We start from the raw sequence: 24,271 nt of genomic DNA, 5'->3' as shown, positions 1-24,271 counted from the left end.
TGGTCCCAGGACCCTAATCGGGACCAGTCAGGGCCTCCCCACCACATAAACACACACACATACTGTCTCATCAGCATATTCCACACTGACGCCGTCACCCAATCGCACCTACACCCGCAATCACCTTCCTCAGCAGAGGCTGAGACTCCTGCCTCCACTTGCCCATCGGCACCTGGGAAACTCCGCCCGACCTGCGGTGAGCTAGCTCTTCCCGCACCCAGACCTGGGTCCCTTCAACTCGCCACACGGAAAACGATGACCGCAGAGCTAGCGGAAAACGAAGCAGAGGTCGAAGGTCCTTAACTCTCCCAGGGCTTGCGAGAAGCCTAGTCGCAGCCGCAGAAGCGGGGACGCTGACACAAACATAAAGCGCCGGCAGCCGGGACGGCGCCGCTCCTGGCCGGCCGCCCCGCAGACTCCTGGGAGCTCGGGCCTCGCGGGAGTGCGCAGGCGCAGACGACCGACCGTGGCCGGGGTGAGGCTGGCGGCTCCTCCGGGCTCTGAGGAGGAGGAGGGACCTGGGAGCTCCGGCCCGGGAAGGCGGGCTAGGGAAGGGGACCCGGTGAGGAGGCCAGGGAGGAACCCGGGAGTCCCAGCCGGGCCTGGTAATTCTGAGGAGGGGACCGGAACCGGGCCCGTGGTAACCAGACGCTCAGATGTGTGCGAGTGGGGCCTCGGGCGTGGTCCGTGGGCGTGACCCTGAGGGTGACAATCGAGTGTGACCTGGAGCGAGCTCCGCGAGGGGGAATTTTGTTTGTTTTGACCCCGGGGAGGCTGCATCGCACTGGAGCGGGGCCTCACACAGTGGGCGCTGAGTGTGTGTGTGTGAGTGTGTGTGAGTGTGTGTGTGTGTGTGTGTGGGCGCGCGTCCGGACCGAATGGAGGCGGCCCCCGTGCCCAAGCTGCTGCCTTCGGGTGCGTGCTGCTGTGGGATGTGGCGGCCGATTGTGTGTGAAAAGTGGACGGAGTCGTGTTGCTGCCTGGCTCGTGTTTCCCCTGCATGGCTCTATTTTTAGATTATATGTGAGTAGTGTTCGAGACTAGACTAGGTGACTCTGGAGAAGCGAAAGTGATTTGTGATGTGATTTTTGACCTTGTCTAGAATTCTATAATGTGCTGTCTGAGGTTGTGAATGACCTGTGGGTGCTATGGGCTGGGGCTTTTCGAAGTAAGTTTGATTGACTGTTACTATGCATGTGTTTGTAACCTGCTGTTATTATTTGTGATGGTTTTGTGATTGGGAAAATCTGTATGACCACTGTCTGGTTAGGTGTGTAAGATTTGATTATCCGAATCGTGGTCATTAAGCCTGCTTCCAAAATTGTAACTCACTAGCAATGTAGCATTACATTCATTCATCAGATTCACTCATTAGATCTAATTCATTCATTAGATTCATTACAGGGAAACCCTGTATGCACTAAAACCAGTGTGTTGAAATGAATAGTGTTATGAGTAGCGTGCGGGGGAAAAAACCATTTTTACCCATACCTAGCACTTTCAACACTGATATATGAGTGAGTTTTCCTGCTTTTGGTTGAAATCGATGGCAGAGTCAGTAGCTTCTTCAGGCATTCTAAGATAAGAAAAAGTATTTGGGGTACTTTTAATCACAAGGCCAGTCTCATTTTAGTAATTAAAATAGTTATTTCGCTAATTTAAATACTGTAGCAGTCAGTACTTCAGACTTCATTTATCAAAATATTATCCTCTCTGCGTGGAAGCCTATAGTGTGGAGAGATCAATTTCTTTTGTATTTCCATACCTGCACTACTAAAAAGTGTTGTTCAATAGTTAATACTTAAATTAGCTGTTAGTTAAATTAATAATAAGTAATAGTTAATTTTCAATAACTATGCTATTAAGTAGTGTGATACAGGTGAATTAATGAAGAGATGAAGTAGAGAAATTAAATAGAAAGTCTAGATATTCTCAAGTATATATAGGGATATGTAATATATGATAGAGATGGCATTTCACATCAATTGAGAAAATATGGATTATATAATATGTAGTGTTGCTAAACAGCAAAACATACAGGGAACAAAATCTTCACAAGGTAAAAATGCTTTAATAGTCATATGAGTAACTAAGAAAAATTATTTGCAACTTAAAATAGACAAAGGGTTAATGTACTAAATTTAAAAAGGAGATAATGTCAACCAATTAGGAAATAAAAACTCATAAGAAAACTAGACATACTATAAGAAGATACCATCACAGAAAAGAAATAAAAGGTGCTTATTCTCACTCATAATAAACATGTAAATTAGAACTACAGAACATATCTGATAGGCAGAGATTAAAAATTGTTACCTGCATTCATCAGGATTTGGGGAGGTATTCTCACATACTGCTGGTGACAGTGTAAATGGGTAGAAAGTCCACGAAGCACAATTTAGAAATACATAATGAACCTATATTCCATGGGAGATGGAAGGTAGAGCTGCAGAGGGCAAAGCACAATATTCCCTATTTCCAAGCTACAGCACATTCCCAGAATCCCGTCTATCTCACCAAGGGACTAGGTTTCTGGTGTTGATGAGGGAGCAGGATTTGTCCATTTTCCCACTAATCTCCATCCTGAATGTGTGTGCGTACACAGAGTGGGCAAGTGCTGAAAGAGTGAAAATTGATGCGGGTAACTGAGCTATTCTGGGAGATCTAGGTCAAATGTGGTTTCACATGGCTCTTTGTATCCTCCCATCTCTGCCATCTCAGGATTCTTGCCTGTTCCAAAAGAAGAGCTCAAAAGAGAAGGTTCATCTCTTGTAAATCTCAAAGCCATGCCTCAGGTGAGATGATGTTTCTTCTCTTTCTGAAATAACTTGTTTTCAGGTTATGTGAACATTTGCTCCTCTATCCTTAAATTTCTCGGATATTGAGATTTGCTTCCATGAAACTGAGTGAGGCAAGCAAGTGGCATAAGTGCAAAATTTAAAGACTACTCTCAGCGCTGTATGTCCTTAAAATTTGCAGCCTAGGTGCCTCACCTCCCTCACGCTGGTTGCACCTCTTTCCCAATTTCCCTTATTCCAACTAGATAAATTTAAGCCTTCCCCAAGTGCACCTTTAGTTGTAGCCAATGTTCACACAGTGATTGGGCATATCATTCAGCATCTCCTTTCTTAGTCTTAGCACAAAAGTACTGCTGGAACAGAAATGTATTATCTTGATTTAAATGGGAATATGTTACTTGAATGAATCTATCTTGTTGAGACACTGATTTGCAATCTAAGTTGTGAGGAGTCAAGGAGCAGGCTTGGAAAAACCTTGATCATTTCTATTGACTAGGTTTTGCAGTGGTATGATGAGGGGTGGAATTGGTAGATCATGTTATTAATTTGTGGTAAGATGTCCTGTTTTGTGAGGTTTTCAGGATAGAGATTTGTTTGCAAGGTCATACAGAAAATTAAGATTTTGCATTCCTCCTCTGTGATCCTCCTATCTATTTTATCCATGTCTACCATCAATTCCTATAAACTGTGGCCTGCCAGTATTTCAATGCTCTTATAGATTTATTCTTATCTTTTTAGTTTCTTCTAGTTTTTTATATGTGGGTGCAGGAGAAGGAAATGCATATGCCAGTCCACTCTTGAAGTATTCTTTTGAATCAAAGGTGATACTTTGACCTGTTTTCATATCTTTTTTTTCAGAAAATTCTTCTTCATCTAACAGTCTTTTTCATGTTGATTTTTCCCAGATGCTAATTGGTTCTTTTCTCTACACCATCTCTTTTTCTGTGTGTACAATCTGGTTCACTCTAAAGGTTATATTGATCTTATTCCAGTGACTCTCAAATACCTCTCTCCATCCCAGCCTCTCTCCAGAGTGGCGGAACCACATATCCAACCTCCAGCAGCTATCGCTACCTGTGTGTTCTGTAGACACTTCAAGTACATTTCCAAGGTTTACCTCATTACCTCCTTTGGTCCAGAGTATTCTTTCTTCAGTTTCCTATTTCCATTTTCTAGTCCCAGCTCCTACCCACTTGCCTATGCAGATAACCCAAGAGCTATGCTTCTTTTTTTTCTTACTCTACAATGAATTTATGACCAATTCTTTTGCAACTCATCATAGCAACCAGTTATCCCCTGTCTAGACCACTAATATTACCTTAATCTAGGAGACATCCCTAAGAGTGGTTACTTGTCTTTCCCACCTAACATACCTCAAGCCCTCTCTAGTCTTCAAGAGTATTGCCTCTAAAGTACAAATTTTATCACATAATATATGTGCTGACTTAACATTTCTTCATGTTCTTTATACTCCAAAAGCAACAGACCCAAAGTGGGGTATGTATTACAATGGAATGTACAAGACAGTGTATTGAAAGGGAGGAAAATACTAACAGTTTGCATTCAAGAGCAGTAATCATTAACAATATGAATCGCCATTAATGCCTACTGATGATTTATAAATAAATACAAATATGTTGGGAGTGTGCTCAGTACATTTTTGAGACCACTGTCTATAGGAAAAAATCCAGTTATTATTTCATAAATGTGCCCATTGCCTACCTCCATATCCCTTTTTCTTCTTAGAGCTCAAAGACTCTTTCCTAACATACTGTGCCTTTTACTAAATTTTGCTGAATTTACTGGTTTTCCTTTCCCCATGAATTTTAAAAGCCGATGTTCTGTATTCCTACAAAACAAAATCATTCTGAGTACAAAATTTTTATGTCCTCTATGAAGCCTTGGAATACAAAATGAAATTTTTCTTCACTTTGTAGCACTTTCCCTTGGACATATTTCTGTCATTGCATCTGTAATATCTATTGAGTGTATGTATTTACATGTATGCCTTTCTCAGCCTGTAACTGCTCCAGAGCAAGGTCAAGGTTTTATTCATTTTGGTTCACCAGGCAACCAATCGCGTTCAAGGCACATAGTATGATCTTGTATATTTTTAGCATGAGATAGTAAATACAGATGAATCTGTTTTCAAAGAGAATGTTCTACTATATAAAACACAAAATAAGAAAACTAGTCTGACCACTGAACATGGTCAGAACTAGGTCTCACGTGTCTGGTTCTCACTAGTTGCAATCACTGTAGGATGAACTAGAGTATACTCTTACAGGGATCAGTGTCGTTCAAGGATGTGACTGTGGACTTCTCCCAGGAGGAGTGGCAGCAACTGGACCCTGCTCAGAAGACCCTCTACAGGGATGTCATGTTGGAAAACTATTGCCACCTCATCTCTGTGGGTAATGAAAACTCCTTTAATCTTTCAATGTTGTGCATCTCCTTTCAAGAATTTCTGAAACATATGGAACTTTGAATTTCAGGGATCAGAGGTGGTGAATCCCTTTCTGGTAATGGAAAGTATGGTTCTGTCCTTACTTGCCTTAGTGCAGGTATTAACTTTGGTAAGACATTAATGTGTACCTCGTCTGCTGCCTTGAAGCTGTATCCTTCTCTTCCTTAAGTAGTTTTGAAACCCAAGCAGCTTAGTCCAAGTCTCATTTTTTATTATCAGGGTTTCACATGAGTAAGCCCGATATGATCCGCAAGTTGGAACAAGGAGAAGAACTATGGACAACAGAGAGAATTTTTCCAAGTCAGAGCTACCTAGGTGAGTCTGTACAGATAAAGTCAGTCCAGTGGACTCAGGTAGTTGACACCTTTGAATGTTTTTAGGGATCTATTTTTTTTTTTAATTGTGGTAAAATACACATAACATAAAATTTACCGTCTTAACCATTTTTAAGCATATAGTTCAGTGGCATTAGGTACATTTACATTATTGTGCAACTATCACCACCATTCATCTCCGGAACTCTTTCATCTTGCAGAACTGAAACCCTGTACCTATAAACAATAAACTCCCAATTATCCCCTCCCAGTAGCCCCTGGCAACTACCATTCTACTTTCTGTCTCTATGACTTTGACTAATCATAGGTACCTCATATAGATGGAAGCATATGGTATTTGTCCTTTTTGTGACTGGCATATTTCACTTAACATAATGTCCCCAGTGTTCACCCATGGTGTAGTAAGTATCAGAATTTCCTTCCTTTTTAAGGCTGAATAATATTTCATTGTATGTATATGCCACATGTTGCTTATCCATTCATCTGTCAGAGGACACTTGGGTTGCTTCCACCTTTTGGCTACTGTGAATAATGCTGTTATGAACATGGGTGTACAAATATCTATCTGAGTCATTGCTTTCAATTCCTTTGGGTATGTAGTAGGATTAGAAGTACATAGTAGAAGTAGAATTGCTGTATCATATGGTAATTTTATGTTTAATTTTTTGAGGAACTGCCGTACTGTTTTCTATAGTGGCTGCGCCATTTTACATTCCCACCAACAGTGCACAAGGGTTCCAGTTTCTCCCTATCCTCAGCAACACCTGTTATTTTCTGTGTTGTGTTTTTTATAGTAGTCTTATTAGGGATCTATTTGTAAAGGCCTGAGGTCTTTGAGGTGCCTATACATGTCTAACTTCCATGCCTCTAAAATCTAAATTTTAATTTTGAATATCACTCCCATGTAAGTGCTTTCCTTGTTTGCCTTAGGTTTATAGAGATACTGACTGCTATTACCCTACCACAAATCCACTCCATGCTAGGTATAATGTACATAGAGATCGTAAGTGTAAAGTTCTTTGAGTTCTGATAGAAGTATAAACCCATGTATCTCACAGCTTAATCAAGATGAAGGACACTTCCATTAACCCATTAAGTTCCATCAGGCCTCTTCCAAGTTATTGCCTCCCACTAAGACGATCAAAGTTGTGATTTCTGTTGGCATAGGTTAGTTTTGGCTATTCTAGACCTTTTTTCATGTCTACTTTCTTTTACTCAGCTAAATGTCAGAGAGATTTATACTTGTTTTTACATATATAAGTGTTTTATTTTAATTACAGAGTAGTATTCACTGTATGAATATACCAGTTTGTCTATGCATCTCCTGTTAATAGAAAAAAAATTTGAAATGTTCCAGTTTGGAGCTATTATGAATAAAGCTACTGTGAAGATTCTTGTCAAACTCTTTTTGTGGACATATGTATTTATTTCTCCTCAGTAAACACCTAGCAGGTGGTATTGCTCATTCATAAGGCAGGTATATATTTCACTTTTTTAAGAAACTATCAGTTTTTAAAAGTTACTGTACCATTTTAAATTTTTACCAGCAATGTATGAGAATTTTGATTGCCCCACATTCTCTTCTCCATTTGATGTTATCAGTATTTTCATTTTGGTCATTCTAAAGAGTGTGGTAATGTATCTTTGCAGTTTTAATTTAGGTTTATCTTATGGCTGATAATGTTGAGCACTTTTTCAAGTGCTTTTTATATCTTCTTAAGAGCTGCCTTTTCAAATATTTTACCCATTTTTCATTGAGTAGTATATTTTTTTCCTTGAGTAGTAGGAATTCTTTACATATTCTGGATAGAAGTCTTATGTTTGACATAGGTGTTGCAAATATTTCCTCTAGTGTATGGCTTGCCTAATTCGTTTTAATGGTGTCTTTCAAAGAGCACAAGTTTTTAACTTTGATGAAGTTCAGTTTATCATTTTTTTCTTTCGTAATTATTTCTTTGACCTCTCAAATATTTGCCTTCTCCTTGGTTGTAAAGATAGTTCCTTGTATTTTCTTCTAAAAATGTTATGTATATTTTGCTTTTTTTATTAGTTTTTTGGCCCATCTCATATTAAATTTTGTTTATGATGTGAGGTAAGGCTTGAGGGTCTGTTTTCTTCCATATGGATGTCAATTTGTCACATCACTTGTTGAGTTGGATTAAATTGGTCTGGCAATCTTACCAAATGTTGTTTGATCATGTTACTGTCAGTCTATTTTTAGACTGTTCTTTCCTTTGGTATGTTTTAAGTTCTATTTCCAGGACCACCTGGTCTTCGATTATTGTAGCTTTCTAATAAGTCCTGAAGTCAGAGTAAATCCTCTTTCTTCTTTTTAAAAATCATTTTGGCTATTCTAGGTTATTTTCTTTTTCAAATACATTTTAGAATCAACTTCTTGATTTCTTTAAATAAGTGTGCTGGGATTTTAATTGGTGAGAACTAACTTCTTAGCAATATTTAGTCTTCTGGTCCATGACTATGTTATATTTTTCCATTTTAGTTAGCTTCTCTACTTCCTGTAAGCAGTGTTTTGTTATTTTTAGCATAGGGGTCTTATACATCTTTCATTAAGTTTATCTCTAAGCTTTTAATATTTTTGATGCTATTGTAAATAGTAGAATTTTTAAAATTTCTTTTTCCAGTTTGTTGTTAATATACATAGCCACAATTGACTTTTATATATTGGCTTTGCATACTTATACTGATGGTATTAAAATTTATTGTTGTTGCTGCTGTTCTTTGTTTGTTTGCTTTGGTATATTCTTTTAGATTTTATACATATAAAACATGCCTTCCTGAAATAAAACATTTTGCTTCTATATTTGCATACTTTATTGCTTTCATCTGTTTTTCTTTCCCTGTTGTACTGACCAGGACCTACAGTACAATGTTGAATGGAAGCGGTGAGAATGAACATTCTTAGCAGTTCACTCAGTTTGGAAGGAAGACATTTAATATTTCATCCTTAAGCATAATATTAACTGTAGGCATTTTGTAAGGGCTCTTTCTTAGATTCTGGAAGTTCTCTTCCTTTCCAAGTTTTCTGATGGCTTTAATTTTGAATGAGTGTTGATTATAACAAATGCTTTTTCTGCATCTGTTGAGATGGTCATATGACATTTCTTCTTTAATATGTTACTATATGTATTACATTGATTAATTCAAATTTTAAACCAACCTTGGACTCTTGAAATGAACCCCAGTTGGACAAGATGTGTTATCCTTCTTATAGATTGCTGAAATTGGTTTACTAATAGTTTAGTAAGGTTTTACACAGTTTTACCAAGAATAGTGGTCTGTGGTTTTTCTGTAATGTCTGTGAAAATTTTTGTATGAGAATTGTGTCAGCCGTATCAAACAAATTGGGGGTGTTTCTTCTTCATCTATTTTCTTATAGAATTTGTGTAAGATTGGTATTATTGCTTCCTTACACGTTTGATGAAAATCATTATTAAGTCATCTGGGCCTGCATGTTTATAATTCAAAACTTCTGATTCCAGCCCTGAGGAAGTAACAGAGTCTGGGATTATATTCCTACGGGAAACAACTAGAAAACTAGACAAAACTATTTTCAGATATCGAACAACAGCAGCACAGGCCTGGATTCCTGAGAGAAGAGAAACAAGTGAGATGAGCCCTACCTCATTCCAGGCTTTCATCTGAAGGCAACTTCCATACTGCAGTGCAGAGAGAGGAATCCAAAAAGAACCTGGCAATTTTACTGACTTGAGGGGACTGACATTGACATTCAAGGAGATTTAAGTGGCTAGAATTTGTAGGACACACTTCTCAAAAAGAGGGAGCTATGCAGAGAAAGAGTTCCCCAAATCTGGAAAATCTTCTCCTTGAGTCTTTGGCTAAATATAAGTCTGCATGTGTGCAGGTAAAACCCCATGAGACTTACAACTAGAATATACAACTAAGTATTGGGGGGCTTTGGGGAGAAGAAGGAAAAAAAAACAAAACCATGAGACTAGACAAGGACATGTTCTAAGGAAAATACAATTACCATGGTGTTGTAAGATGAAAAATTCTCATAGCCTACTCCACCAGGAATCACTTTATTTCCCTCCAGCCAGAGTGAAAAGAACTTGTTAATACATAGGACATTAGATAGACACCCGGGAAAGGACACACCTAATAAACGGGGCTAGATTAGCCATAGATTAAAGACTTTGCAAGATTTGTCATAAAAGAGCTTAAACAAAATCATCAAAAGGATTAAACTGATCAAAAATAACTGTTGTGTGTTTGTCAGATCCTCCAGGATGGAGATGTTGAGATTGAGTTAGGAGTATAATAGATTTCTTAGAGGTGATATCTATGAAATATAAAAGAAGAAGAAAGTAATATCAGACATAGAAAGCCATCAGACCATGATACAGGTGTGATACCTGTGGAAGGAAAGGGAGAAGGTAACAAGATTGGGCAGAGAGAGCCTCAGACCATTATGCAGATCTCACAGTCTCAACCAACCTAACAGGGCAGTCTGAAACAAAGACTGTCCATCAGAGGAGTACCCCATGGGCAGAAATGGCCAGCCTCTAGTGCCCTCTCAGTGTTCAGTCACTGGACGGGGACTCCCTTTGGAGACCCTGGTTTGGTTCAAAATCTGAAGAGCATCTTGATAATGCTAACAATTGGAGGCTGTCAATAACTACACTTCCTGCACGTGGGTGGCAAGTTTGGTTTTGAAGGGAGATCCTAGTGGTGCAACTCTGTAGCTGCCACATAATGCCAGAAAAAGACCAGTACTCTTTATGAAAATACAACCTTATCTTAAACTCAACAATGTTAAATTGATAATATCTGATGTCCAGTCAGAAGTTATTAAACATATGAAGAAGCAGGAAAATATGACTCATAAACAGGAAAAAATTCAGTCAGTAGGGAAAAAACTCAGTCAATAAAAACAGACCTAAAAAAGATAGATGTAGTAGACTCTGCAGACAACGATATTAAAACAACTATTGTAAGTGACCTCAATAGCTCCAAGGATGCAAAGCAAAAATGAACATAACATCTTAGCAAGATAGCAAAGATGGAAATAAGAACCAAATGAAACTTTTAAAGATGACTCTTCAATATCTGAAATGAAAAGAAGAACCAACTATGTGGTGTGTATTAAAAAAACACATATTCAATGTAAAGACACAGGTGAAACATAAAAAGATGAAAAAATGTATACCATGCTGTCTTGTAGTTACCCCAGGTGAAGAAGAGATCAGCCCCCCTACTCAGTCAAAATTTGGTTCAGATAGCAAGACTGAAATCTGGCATGAGGCTTTCTAGGCAGAGCAGGGAAGACTCACAAGCAGGTCCTCAAATGTCTTGAGAGAGCAAGGATGGGTGTTTGGCTTTGGTGTTTATTGTGGCTAGGAGGTCAGTCAGGCGGGGGTTCTACATGTGGGCTAGGACATGAATGGTTTGAACTAACCACCAGCACCAACAGAGAGAGCATGCAAGCTTTCCAATTGGCTTTCCTAGGTGTGGGGTAAGAGGGGAAAAAAGAGGGGTGGTGGGTCTAGGAAGTTGACAACAGTAAGACATCAAATATGGAATTAGACTCTATTACACATACAAATGCTAAGCAGAAGAAAATGGGAGTGGTTATATATCAAAGTGTATTTCAGAACACAGAATATTACAGTGATAAAGAGGGATACTTCATCACAAGTCGTCACAGTCCTAACAGAGCTTCAAACCATTGTAATATCTGTTTTGTTTTTCATTTTCCCCAGAACAAATTTTGCTTCCTTGGAAACAATATCACCTTCACTGAGAATGCATGGAATACATGAAGGAAAACTGATAGACCTGAAAGGAGCAGAATTATTATAGCTTGACATATAACACGCCTCCCTCAGCAATTGAGAGAACAAAAGAAAGAAAATCAGTAAGGCTATGGAAGGCTTAAAAACACTGTCAACCAATTGTACATAGTTAATTTGTATAGAACATTTTACATGGACCATTCACCAAGATAGACCCTGTATGTTGGGCCATAAAACAAGTATCACAAATTAAAAAGAACTGAAATCATGAGTATGGTCTCTGACCACAACAGAATTAATTTAGAAATCAAAAACAGAGATCTCTAAATTCCCCAAATATTTGGAAATTAATCACATTTCCAAATAACCCATGAATCAAAGAAGAAATCCTAAAGTAAATTGGAGGATATTTTGAACTGAATGATAATTAAAACAACAAATCACAATTTATGGGATGCAACTAACGCAGCATTTTAAAAAATTTTATCCCTTTAAATCAGGGTCTAAAATCAGGGATCTAAGCTGTCACCTTAAGTAATTAGAAAAAGAAAAGTAAATTAAACTCAAAAGTTGGTAAACAAAAAAATAAAGACTAAAGCTGAAATCAATCAAATACGTAACAGAAGAACAGTAGAGAAAATGAGAAAAACCAAAAGCTGATTCATTAAAGTAATCACTAAAATTAATAAACCATAGTTATATGTTCTAATCAAGAAATAGAGAAGACACAAATCCCCAATATCAAAAATTAAAGATATGACATCACTACAGATCCTACAGATATTAAAAGGATAATTAGGGAATATACAAACAATTTTACACCAATAATAGAGTAGAACACTTCTCAACTCATTTTGTAAGATCAGCATTATGTACAACCAAAGGCACTATAAGGATAGAAAACTACACATCACATACCTCATGAAACTAGATATGAACATCCGTAACAAAATATTATGAAACTGAATCTAGCAATATTTGAAAAGGATAATACCTCATGACCAAAAAGAGTTTACCCCAGGAAGGCAAAGTTGATTTGGTATTCAAAAATCAATCTATGTAATTCACCATTTAAAGGTGAAAAGGGATCTAAAATCAAGGATCTAAGCTGCTACTTAACTAGGAAAAAAAAAGAAAAACCACGTAATCATCTCAGTAGACAGAGGAAAATAAATTCAATTTTTATTTGTTACAAACCTTAGAACAGATTAGCAATCAAAGGCAATTCCTCAGCTTCGTAAAGGATATCTTTGAAAAACAGCTACTGTTACATTCAATGATGCAAGGCTGAATACTTTTCCTCTAAGATCAAAAACAAAGAAAGGATGCTCATTCTCACCACTTCTATTAAACATTGTGCTGGACACAAGTCAATACAATAAGGTGAGAAAAAGAAGTTAAAAAGCTACCAATTAGGAAGAGAACTGTGTTTATTTGTATGTGGCATGATTGTGTACATAGTAAACCCTAAGGAATCTAAAAGAAAAGTGAATTTAGCAACGTCACAGGGTTCTTGTTTTAGATCAAATTTGGGAAAATTTTGGCCAGTATTTCTACAACTAATTTTTCTGTTCTATTCTCAATTATATTTTAAATCATTTCATCCTATCTTCTGGTTCACTGAGGATTTTATTTTTTTTCTTCTTTTAGTTTGGGTAATTTCTGTTAACCAGACTTCCAGACTTTAGCTTGCTGTTAAATCCGTATAATGAATTTCATGTTTCAGATACTGGGGTTTTTTAATTTTGCATTTCCTGATCTCTCCTGAATACTCCGTCTCTTCCACCATATTTCTATCTTTTCTTGTAGCTTTGTAAACATATTCATCATAGTTATTTTAAATTCCTTATCTTCTAATTTCAACACAGGACCTGAATCAGTCTGTTTCTGTTGACTGCTTTTCATCTGTTTTATTGGTCACATTTTCCTGTTTCTTCTCATGAAAACCTTGTGGATACCATGTGCAGATACTGGATCCTTTTTCTTCCTCTGAAGATTGCTGAGCTTTAATCTAGTAGGCAGTTAACTTACTGGAGGCTCATGTTGATTCCTTTGACAGATTGCTTTAAGCTTTTTAGGTTATTTCTATTTCAGTTTCAGTTTTACCTTTGTTTTTATGGTGTTGCTTTGAGTCCTGGGATGCAGCCTTTACTCGGAATACATGGCTGTTCTAGGGTTTCAATAGAAAGACCAAAGTTTTAACCAGGTTCCTCTAACTTGGTACAGGACTAGAATTAAAAACTATGTTTTTCCAGAGCTAAGTAACTGCTGAAATTTTTGCTCACTTCTCTCAGAGCTCCAGCTTTCTTTTGCCTTTGTTCTCACTGCAGCCTTGCCCTGCAGAAAGGCAGTTAACCAAGATTTTGAGGAGGGGTTTATGCTAACTTTGGGGCTGTCCTTCTGTGACTTCATTCTCGGATATTGTCCTAAATTTATAGCCACTCTGGCAGTCCTGAACTCCAATCTCTGATTCTTCTGCACGGGATGACTCCTGCTTTCTCCTTGAGATCTAACCGCTGTGTGCTGTTTAAATTACCAGGACACATGTTAAAAAACCTGGAAAAATATAGATCTTATGCAGTGTGGTTTCTTTTTTTCAAAGGTTGTATCCACTCCAGTTTCTGCCTGCTTTAGTGCCTTCAAACAAGTTAGTTTTTTCCACTTAGTCCATAGTTTATCATTGTTATCAGCTGGAAGGTTGTTTTGATACAGACTTCTTTGCCGTTAGCAGAATCTGGATGTCTAGATTAGCATTTCTTAAACTTTTTAGTCTTAGGACTTGTTTATACTCTTAACACTATTAAGGATGAAAAGAACTGTGTGTGTGTGTTACCAGACCAAAGTGAGTCCACTCCTTGGTGAGTTAAAATCAAAACCTACACCAGTAGTAGTTGTCACACAAAACATAATTTTATTTGCAGCATGCAGCAAACAAAAGGAGACCATAGGGAATAAATTCACAAAGCTATGGCTCCCCAGTGGGGAAGTGGGTACTTTTATTTGGGGTGGGGAATGAATATTGAAAAGGGAAAGTTTCATGATTGTGTGTAGAGGTGGGTATGGTTTGAAAACATGCCTTTACGTACATTGCGTGATCTAAAAATGGCTGCTTTGATCCTCCCAGAAGAGAAGATAGGATGTTAATGAGGTCAGCTTACTTTAGTACAGCTCTCTGCCTGTTTGTGCAGGTGTCACTCTTGCAGTTGTGGTCTGGACTGGTCTCATCCGGTTCAGAGCAGTTTGTGTCCAGGGCAGTTGGCTTTAGATCTTCTTGCTGGAATATAGCTGAAATTGACAACCTTGAGACCCTAAGCAGTTAGAGAAAGGAACTTCTGCACCCTTTCAACAAGGCAAGAAAAATAGGTCAGACAAGAGAAGAAAAAAGTAGGTTAGAGTCCGTGGCTGGTGACATAAGTACCCTGTTAAAAATTAAAACAAGATTTTAAAATATTCACTTATTAATTCATTTTAAAACAATGTGAAAATAATAAACTCATTACCTATTGACATAAAAATGATATTTTTACAAAAAATAACTATTTTTCAAAAGAAAAAATAGTGGGAAAGTGGCATTGTTACATGATTGAAATTTATTTAATGTCTTGCTTAATAGAATTCAGCTGATTTTCACATCTGATTCTACCTTCAGTTTGTTGCAATATGTTGTTTTAATTGAAATATATGAAGAAAATCTTCATGCATATGTGTATTTTGAAAGAGAAATATTTTAAAATCCATTTTAGATTGTCATGGACATTGTTCATTAATACTACACCCAAACTTAACAATTCGTAGTTCCTAAACAGTTAGTTGCAATATAGAATCTGAAACCATAACAATGAACTTTTGTACATTGTTACATAAAATCCAGTGGTCTATTTAAATAGATATTTTACCCATACATTTTTTTTGTAATATCATGTGTTGGTCATTTGGAAAGTAACAGTTCGCTAAGATATATAGATCTTCCAAATTTTGACACATTTCCATATACAATATAAAAAAAATCCACATTTGTTAATATCACTGGCAGTCTCATCAGAGAATTCTTTAAGTTTTGGGAAACTGACAGGTTCACAGTAGCAAATATAAGCTTTCCAACATAATGACCTTAACTTGAAAGCTTAAATTTTATCATCAGTAACAAATATTGCCAGACATTTTCTTTGAATTGACAGGCTCACATTGTTCATGAAAATGTCTACCAGATAGCATGTCTGAATAATAGCTGTACTTTCAAGTAAAAATGCTGTTCCACAAAAGGTAGATATTTGGTCCTCACCTCAAATAATTACACCAGCACTTTTCTTCACAAAATACATTATACTCTAGTGTAACAGAAGTGCTTTATGTTTACTTCTTTAATCATCACACAGAGTATTGAAAACATGTGTGCTCAAGGGTAGAGCTCTAACAAAATTGACGGGTTTTTTTCCCTGCTCTATCAAGAACATTCTTAAGTGAAATTTATTTTCCCGAGAGTATTCGGCAGTTGGAAATGCAGTGATTACTATTATAGATTAGTGCCAGTGCTTTGACTTGTTGATAATATGCCAGCATTTTACCCACTGTGTTAATTATATTTTTTACTCTCTATATTTTATAATGTGTCAACATCTTTGGGGGCCCTTGCTGGCTAGGGAGAGACTGCCCCTCCCAGAGCTAGCTAATTCCTAGAGACAGTAAACAACTTGTTGGTGAGCACACCTTTCATCTACAAACAAGCCAATCCCAAGACCATACCCTCAACCATCTCCTTTATCTAACTCGCACACACCAAGCCAATATGTCCCCTTCCCTGAGTCACCCAGGGCCAGGTACCAGACAACTGGAAACCACCCCTGAAACCCATAGGCTGCCAACACTATTCAAACTAGCCAATCTTACCCTGTTTCCTCTGCCCTTTCCCTGAAAGCAAGCCCCAGTAAAGGCTCTGGCCTAGGCTTTCTCCTCACTCCTTTCTGCCTCCTGTTTTTCATCTCTTTCTTTAAGATTTCAGTCCTCAATCTTTCTTCTTTTGTTATAGCCTCCAATTTATGGGCATTTAAAAAAATTTCAGATGTACATCATTCTATTTTGATTTCTGTATAGATTGCATCATGTTCACCACCCAAAGACTAATTACCATCCATCACCACACACATGTGCCTAATCACCCTTTTTGCCCGCCTCTCTCCTCCCTTCCCCTCTGGTAACCACTAATCCAATCTCTGTCTCTATGTGTTTGTTTGTTGTTTTTACCTTCTCTTTATGAGTGAGATCTGTAGGTATTCTTAAAGCCATCCAAAAAATAAAAGGGAAATCATTGTCTAATTGCTATGTTCCTGTTAGTTCTCATTTTCTTTCTTTCCCTGTGCAATGCCTTATACTTGCTCCCTGCACTCAGTCTCATATCCCATTCTCTGAGACTTGCCATCAGATTTCAAAATCCATACGCCTTGGACCAAAGTGATCATTTCAGTATTGCCATTTCTTTCCAATAAATCTCTATGTTTCATATCATAGTGCTCAGATTCCTGCTATCTACCTGCCTTGATTTAGGTCAAAAACATAAACTCCTCCTCATCCTGTTTTCCTGAGTGCCTTTTCACATCTTGGTTGCTTTTCTTCCCTTTTGCCTGGGAAAATAAATATTTGTTGAATAAATGGATTTTATTTCAGTAGGCTGTCCTCAATGCCCTTAAAAAATCTTTCTTCATCCTCAGTCCTTGTCTTTATAAAAGTCCTGTAAGCTATAATAATCTGATCCATTCTCAAGTTGTGATTTTCTTGTTATATTTCAAATAGACACTTTCAGCCCATTTCTCACTTGAACTCTAGTGGTTTATTTTAATCTGCCTACAGCAATACAACAATCAGTTGTCTCAGCCTTTTGGTTATTGATATATCAGAAATAACAGTCATTATCTTTTCTTTATCCTTACTTGTTTCTATATCCTTTTGTTCCCATAATCAGCCCCTTGTAGTATCAGATTGATTCCATCATCTGTTATACTTTTGTAATGATTTCTCCACAATTTGTGTTATTTTGTTTCACTCTGCGAAAATCTTTACTTGCTCTCATATTCTCATTTGCCACTGACATCTTCCAAAATGAAAGCCATGTTATTTCAGGTGTGGACTGCTGTAATTACTATTTGGATTTGCTGTGATTTTTCACTAGTTCTTTTAGTTTATATTGTCAATATGCTAAAAAGATATCACTTATTATATGAAATTAAATCCCTTCTTTTTCAAGGGCTGACAGAATAATATCCCATCTGGTCATTCCAAATGTCTCTCTCTCTGTGACTGAGAATTCTTGCTAATCTCTGTTTGTTCTAGTCTCCCAAATGTACTCCATACAATTGATTTTATTCCTTACAACTGGACCTTTCATTAAATACAGTGGCTATATGCCCATAAGGATACTTGGAAAGTTAGCCAACTACAAAGTTAGATGGTACAGTGGTACACACAAGACCACCCTCATTTCTGATGCCAACTGTAAGTTCAGGGGTCCCAAGACTACTGTTGGGATCAGTAATTTACCAGAAGGACTCACAGAACTTACTGAAAGCTGTATTACTCACAGCTTTAGAGAGGAAGAATACAGGTCAAAATCAAGCCAAGCATGAAGGGCAGAGTCCAGGAAACTACCAAACACAGAGCTTCTAGTAGTCCTCTCTCTGTGGAGTCATGGATAGCACTACTTTGCTGGCATGACAATACATACAGAATATTGACAACCAGGGAGGCTTCACTTGAGCCTAGTGTCCAGAGTTTATAATGGGGCTCTATCACATAAACATGATTGGCTGCCCATGTGGCTGATCTCAGTTTCCAGCCCTGTAAGCGGGGGGGGGGGGGGGGGGGCAGTATCAAGCTGATACTGTATAGCCCCCACACTAAATCACATTGTTACTTTCTGGCTGCCCAAAGGCTCCCAGGCAAACAAAGACACTGTCAGGCATGACATTCCAAAGACTTAGAGCTTATCTCCCAGAAGCCAAAAGCAAATGTCAGACTTTAGTGGGCAAGGTTGTATTCTTTACCACACAATACTACATATCCTTTAGTTACAAGATCAAGTTTCACTTCCTCCATGAAATGTTTCTTAACTACTCCAGACCACATAAATTCCTTTTTTTCTGCATTCACTTTCTACTTATTGTCTATAACATGCAAACAGACATATCCTCTGATGTGAGCTAATAATTTGATCCCTAATTCAACATTGTTTTATCTGAGACTTCTTTCCCTATCTGATTAGCAATTCCTCCAAAATAAGTTCCTCTCTTTTACTTTTCCTAATTGTAGCTTGTAAGAGTCTAGATATTCAATAGTTACCTGACTGTCTGTGGTACCATGAAAGCTAAACATCTTTCACATCCAGTCAGAAATCATGTAATGGTAAATTCTTTTTAGATATACATGCCAAAATCACATCCCTTCACCTCAGATAACAGTGTGTTAATGTATACTCAGAAGGTTTCAAAAAAGATAACCAATACAGTATTGACTTCTAAGAGCATAAGTTTTAGTTGAGAAGGCAATATTTTCAAATTGAACATTTTGCATAGAATATTCATATTAAAATAGCAGGTTATTGAAAGATTTCTTGAAATGAATGGTCCAGACTTCTAATTTCAGACAAATTAGACATTGAAGTGTAGAAAGAATATGTAAAGGCTTTTGGATAAATTGGAGCATGTTCCTGAAGATGGTTGAGATTCTCAGGAAGGCAGTGTAACTCCAATTACCAATACAGATTAGTTTCACATGTTCTAGAACTGCACATAAGTGTAATTGTATAATATGTACTCTTTTGCATAAAGCCTCCCTCTGAAAAATGTTTGCAATTCATCCCTTTTGTCATTGTGTATCAGTACGTTTTTTCCTTTTTATTGATGAGTAGTGTTCCATTGTATAAATACATGACCCAATATTACCTGCTTACCTTTTGACAGATAATTGGGCCATTTCCAGTTTAGGGCTACTGTAAATAAGATGCAAGTCAAGAGTAAGATGAATTCATCTTTAAAATTGCCCCACCAGATATGGGGTGGTAGTAAGGTATCAATAGTAAGATATAGCCAAGAATTTATAGGAAAAATAATAGTTAAATTCAATCATTACTATACACATACATTGAAGAATCCAGTCCTTCACAGCTTTGATAGGGAATCGCAGAGTTAAGTTACCTTACTACATTCAGAGGAAGACTTGAACCCATCCTTCCCTAAAACTGAAAAGAGAATTTAGTTATTGACCTTCTCTGGAAGAATAAATTGATGGTAGCAGCACTCAGAATACAATAGTGATTATATTCATGTTGTAAGTATGCTTTGTCCTCTGGTTTATTTTACAGTTCTGAATGGAAATGTTTTCCTAATTCTTCCCTTTCAAGAGAAAATAAATCATAGTTATGTGGAGAGTGAGGGCCTACATTATAGACCAGTGTTTCTGTCAACACTAGGAAATGAGGGCTTGAGAAAGTTCATTTGCCATGGATGGGCTAAATGCAAATGAGGAAGAAACAAATGGAAGCATTTTATAACATTTATTTAGGCATGAGGGAATAAACATTTAGGCTTTCATCTCTACCTGAACAGTTTTCCTTGCTTACTATTTAGTACCCTTGATAGGCTTATTCCGTTATTTCTGAATCTACCCATTCCAAAAACAATCCTACTTTCATCATCCTTTGCTTGTCCTTGTGTTTATCACACCTCTCGATGTAGCTTATATTTACAACATGCCAAAGATATGAGTGTTGTTTGCTTATGCCAATTTTTCTTCATTTTAACAGTGTAGCAGGATTTGTGTTTATGTTCTGTGCATTTTCCCTACCGAGAGGTAATTTATTTTGGCTTTTATATAGATGACAATAGTGAGACAGACAGTCCCACCATGGGTGGTTTGTAAATCCATAACATATTTGTGAAGATTTACAGTGTTGTTAATTGTATTCTTTTCTAGAAGAAGATGGGAAAGCTGAAGATGTTTTAGTGAAGTTCAGAGAATACCAAGACAGGCATTCTAGATCAGTTTTCATCAACCACAAAAGACTAATAAAGGAAAGAAGTAATATTTTGGGGAAAACACTTACTGTAGGCAAGAACCATATTATTTCCAAAACAACACTACGTGAATACAAACCTGATGGAAAGGTTTTGAAAAATATTTCAGAATTAGTCTATAGAAATATAAGCCCTGTAAGAGAGAAGTTTGGTGACAGTAATGGATGGGAGAAGTCACTCCTCAATGCTAAGCATGAGAAAATTCATACTGCAGTGAATATCTATAAACAAACAGAAAGAAGTCTGAGTAGTAAACAAGAGCTTATTCAGCATCAGAAGCTTCAAACTCCAGAGCAATCATTTGAACATAATGACTATGAAAAATCCTTCTTTATGAAAGGAATGTTATTTACACATACTAGAGCTCACAGAGGAGAAAAACCCTTCGAATACAATAAAGATGGAATAGCCTTCATTGAAAAGTCAAACCTCAGTGTCCATCCACAAAATCTTATGGAGAAGAAGCCCCATGCATATAGCAAATATGGGAAATTCCTCTGCAGGAAGTCAATTTTTATTATGCATCAGAAATCTCAAACAGAAGAGAAACCATTTCAGTGTCCTTACTGTGGGAATAGCTTTAGAAGGAAGTCATATCTCATTGAACATCAGCGAATTCACACAGGTGAAAAACCTTATGTTTGCAATCAATGTGGAAAAGCCTTCCGTCAAAAGACAGCCCTCACTCTTCATGAGAAAACACATATAGAAGGGAAACCCTACATTTGTATGGATTGTGGGAAGTCCTTCCGCCAGAAGGCAACCCTTACTAGACATCACAAAACACATACAGGGGAGAAAGCCTATGAATGTACTCAGTGTGGAAGTGCTTTTAGAAAGAAGTCATACCTCATTGATCATCAGAGAACTCACACAGGAGAGAAACCATATCAATGTAATGAATGTGGGAAGGCATTTATCCAGAAGACAACCCTCACCGTACATCAGAGAACTCACACAGGAGAGAAACCCTATATTTGTAATGAATGTGGGAAGTCCTTCTGCCAAAAGACAACCCTCACTCTCCATCAAAGAATTCACACAGGGGAAAAACCTTATATTTGTAATGAATGTGGGAAGTCCTTCCGCCAGAAGGCAATCCTCACTGTTCATCAGAGAATACATACAGGAGAAAAATCCAATGGATGTTCTCAGTGTGGGAAAGCCTTTAGTAGGAAATCAAACCTCATTCGCCATCAGAAAACTCACACAGGAGAGAAACCATATGAATGCAAAAACTGTGGGAAGTTCTTCAGTTGTAAGTCAAACCTCATTGTCCATCAGAAAATTCACAAGGTAGAAACCATGGGAATTCAGTAAAGGATGTGACTTTTTTTGTAAAAACTTTTAAAGTCATAGTAAACCCTGTACATGATGTTGCTTGCAAGTCTAATAGTATTCAACAGTTTAAGGTACTATACCACATATTTACCTACTGTTTGCTAGCCTATAAAACACACACGAAAATTTACTAGACAGATGAAATGACAAAAGTCATTGAAAATACAAGCCCCAATTTTGTATTAGATTCAGCAGACATAAACTTCCTCTGTCAAGTTGCTACAAACATTTAAAATTGCTTATTTTCATTTTCAATGCCTACCTTCTTGTGAACCAGTAATAAACAGTTGGCTGACTGGCATTAGTCCAGGGACCACACTGTGAGAAGTGCTTTAAAAGAAAGGAGGTGTGAACTGTATTTCTTATTGCAAATATGGAATAAAAATTAGTTGTTACCTCCTCAAAGTTAACCACAGGTCTGACTTCTAACATTATAAATTAGTTTTTGCATATTATAAACCTTTATATAAATTGGATTATACATCATATATTCTTTCATATATGGCTTGTTTCATTCATAATTATGTCTCCAAAACTCATCATTAGTGCATGTGGCGGAAGTTAATTTATTTTCATTCTGTATAGAATTCCGTTATATGATTATATCACAATTTATCCAATTTACTATTAATGGACTTTTTCATTGTTTACAGCTTAGGGTCATAATAAATAATGCTTCTGTGAACATATTTGTTTTTTGATGTACATATGTTCATTTCTCTTGTGTATATACTTTCTGGAATTGCTGGTTCTGGGGTATATGTGTGTTCAGTCAGTTTAGGTGGATACTGCCAAACAACTCAGAACTTTCACAGCATGAGATAATTCACTCTGAAGGGAAACAACTGAATATTATCAATATGGTGATGGTTCAAACCAGAGAATTCATGGTAGAGGGAAATTCTATGCATGTGAAAACTGGGAATCCAAATACAATGCATGTACAAAGGCTTTTAGCCACAGCCCAAATCTTAATATAATACCAGACAAATGTAATAATTGTGAGATTGCCTCTAGCTGCAGTAATGCCTTATTTGAAATCAAAAAGTCATAGTAGAGAAAGGGAGGCATCCAGCATCTTCCTTCCTCAACATTAGAGAATTCTAACTAGAGAAAAACCCTATGAGTATAATAAAGGGGGCAGGAGATAACATTTACCCATGGCCTATATCTTACTGGTCATATAAAAATGATGAATATGGAAAAGCTTATAGCCATAGCTCAAATCTTACACAACACAAGGGAATTAACATTGGATGGGAACTCTTCAAATGAAATAACTGTAAGGATGACTTTAGCCATAACTCACTCCTTATGCAACATCAAAAAATTCATACTAAAGGAAGATTAAAAAGGGAACAGATGAGGCTTGGAACTCTAACTGTGGGGAAAGCTGCTTCCATGAAAGGAGTCCAGTCATACTGAGATCATAATGCTAGAAAGTCTGTGTGTAGGCATCCTGGTCAATAGCTCTAGCTAAGCTCGTAGCCATCATCTGTATCCCAGTATCATCTGCTAATATATGAATGAGCCATCTTGGACATCCAGTCAAGTCTTCAGATGACTGTAGCTGACTGACATCCAACTGGAACCACATCAGAGACCCCAAGCAGGAACTCAACTGAGGCCTTCTCAAATTCCTGACCCCCAAAATGGTTACATTTTTAAAGTTAAATTTGATTGATTAAAAGAAAGGGAAAATAATGTTAGTATCTATTTATATTATAAAAATAAAGGTATGAACATTTGGATTCCAGAGTTGAGCAAAAGTGTGGTGACTACTAGGTGATTTTTGCATGAACAAAAACTGGCCCTGAAATACAGCTGAAGATTTGGCTGTATTTTTGGTTTACAATTACATACCTAAATAACTGCTCAATGAGTGTTCCATATACATCTATTCTTTCTCATTTTCTGGCTCTAAATTATACTGATCAACTTGGTTAGCTTACCTATGCAAATGTATACTTCACAATTTTGCAAAAATGAAAGTAGCCCCAAAGACCTGCTGTAGATAATGCAGAGGGAAGCAAGTCTGTCCTTGAAAGATCCCATGCACAGTCATTTCCATGAGGTTCCATGAACTGAGGTGCAGACAGAAATCAAGATACAGAATCCAATGAAGAAAAGTACAACCATGTCCTTGTAGGAGGTACTTTTGAATCCTTTGAAGAAAGTCTAAGTGAATTTTTTCTTCCTAACATCTGTCCATGTAGAAGCTGCTTCTCACAAAAATTAGGTCCAAAAGTTTGTATTTTGGTATGAAAGAGGATTGGGCTATATTCCAGACTCCTGTATGAAGATTTCTTTTGAAGAAGTTGGGAATGTTTCTTTTCATTAGTTTTTATGGATCTTTATTTTATGGATTGATAAATATATGAAATGAGGACTTTTATCTCATTGATCTATTGGTCAATGACATTTGGGCAGCTCTGAAGAGTGAACATGGTTTTGGAATCCAAGTCCATTTATTCCTAAATATATACAAGAGTAT

General features: G+C 37.2%; 2 protein-coding genes across 6 annotated transcripts in view; one reads left to right on the top strand and one right to left on the bottom strand.

The window, feature by feature from the left end:
- The window catches only part of ZNF529 (zinc finger protein 529), a 54,283-nt gene extending 53,847 nt beyond the window's left edge, over nucleotides 1-436 (bottom strand). The window contains exon 1 of one of the 5 annotated variants that reach the window (XM_070224216.1): nucleotides 125-436. The gene's annotated coding sequence lies outside the window, so the exon portion shown is untranslated. The remainder of the gene's footprint in view (nucleotides 1-124) is intronic. The other 4 variants (XM_070224218.1, XM_070224220.1, XM_070224214.1 and 1 more) reach the window with 4 other exon arrangements.
- On the top strand, nucleotides 285-21,932 carry ZNF382 (zinc finger protein 382). Its single transcript, XM_014733193.3, is given in 7 exon segments — nucleotides 285-605; nucleotides 2,722-2,795; nucleotides 5,086-5,212; nucleotides 5,294-5,374; nucleotides 5,485-5,580; nucleotides 20,336-21,734; nucleotides 21,736-21,932. Coding segments are annotated over 6 exon segments (1,764 nt in total). The 5' UTR covers nucleotides 285-605; nucleotides 2,722-2,786; the 3' UTR covers nucleotides 21,788-21,932.
- The last annotated feature ends 2,339 nt before the right edge of the window (nucleotides 21,933-24,271 follow it).

The sequence above is a fragment of the Equus caballus genome, chromosome 10 (assembly GCF_041296265.1).
Source record: "Equus caballus isolate H_3958 breed thoroughbred chromosome 10, TB-T2T, whole genome shotgun sequence".
In the NCBI taxonomy this organism is placed as follows: Eukaryota; Metazoa; Chordata; class Mammalia; order Perissodactyla; family Equidae; genus Equus; species Equus caballus.
Note: the sequence above shows the minus strand (reverse complement) of the source record. Positions and strands in the feature narration are given on the sequence as shown.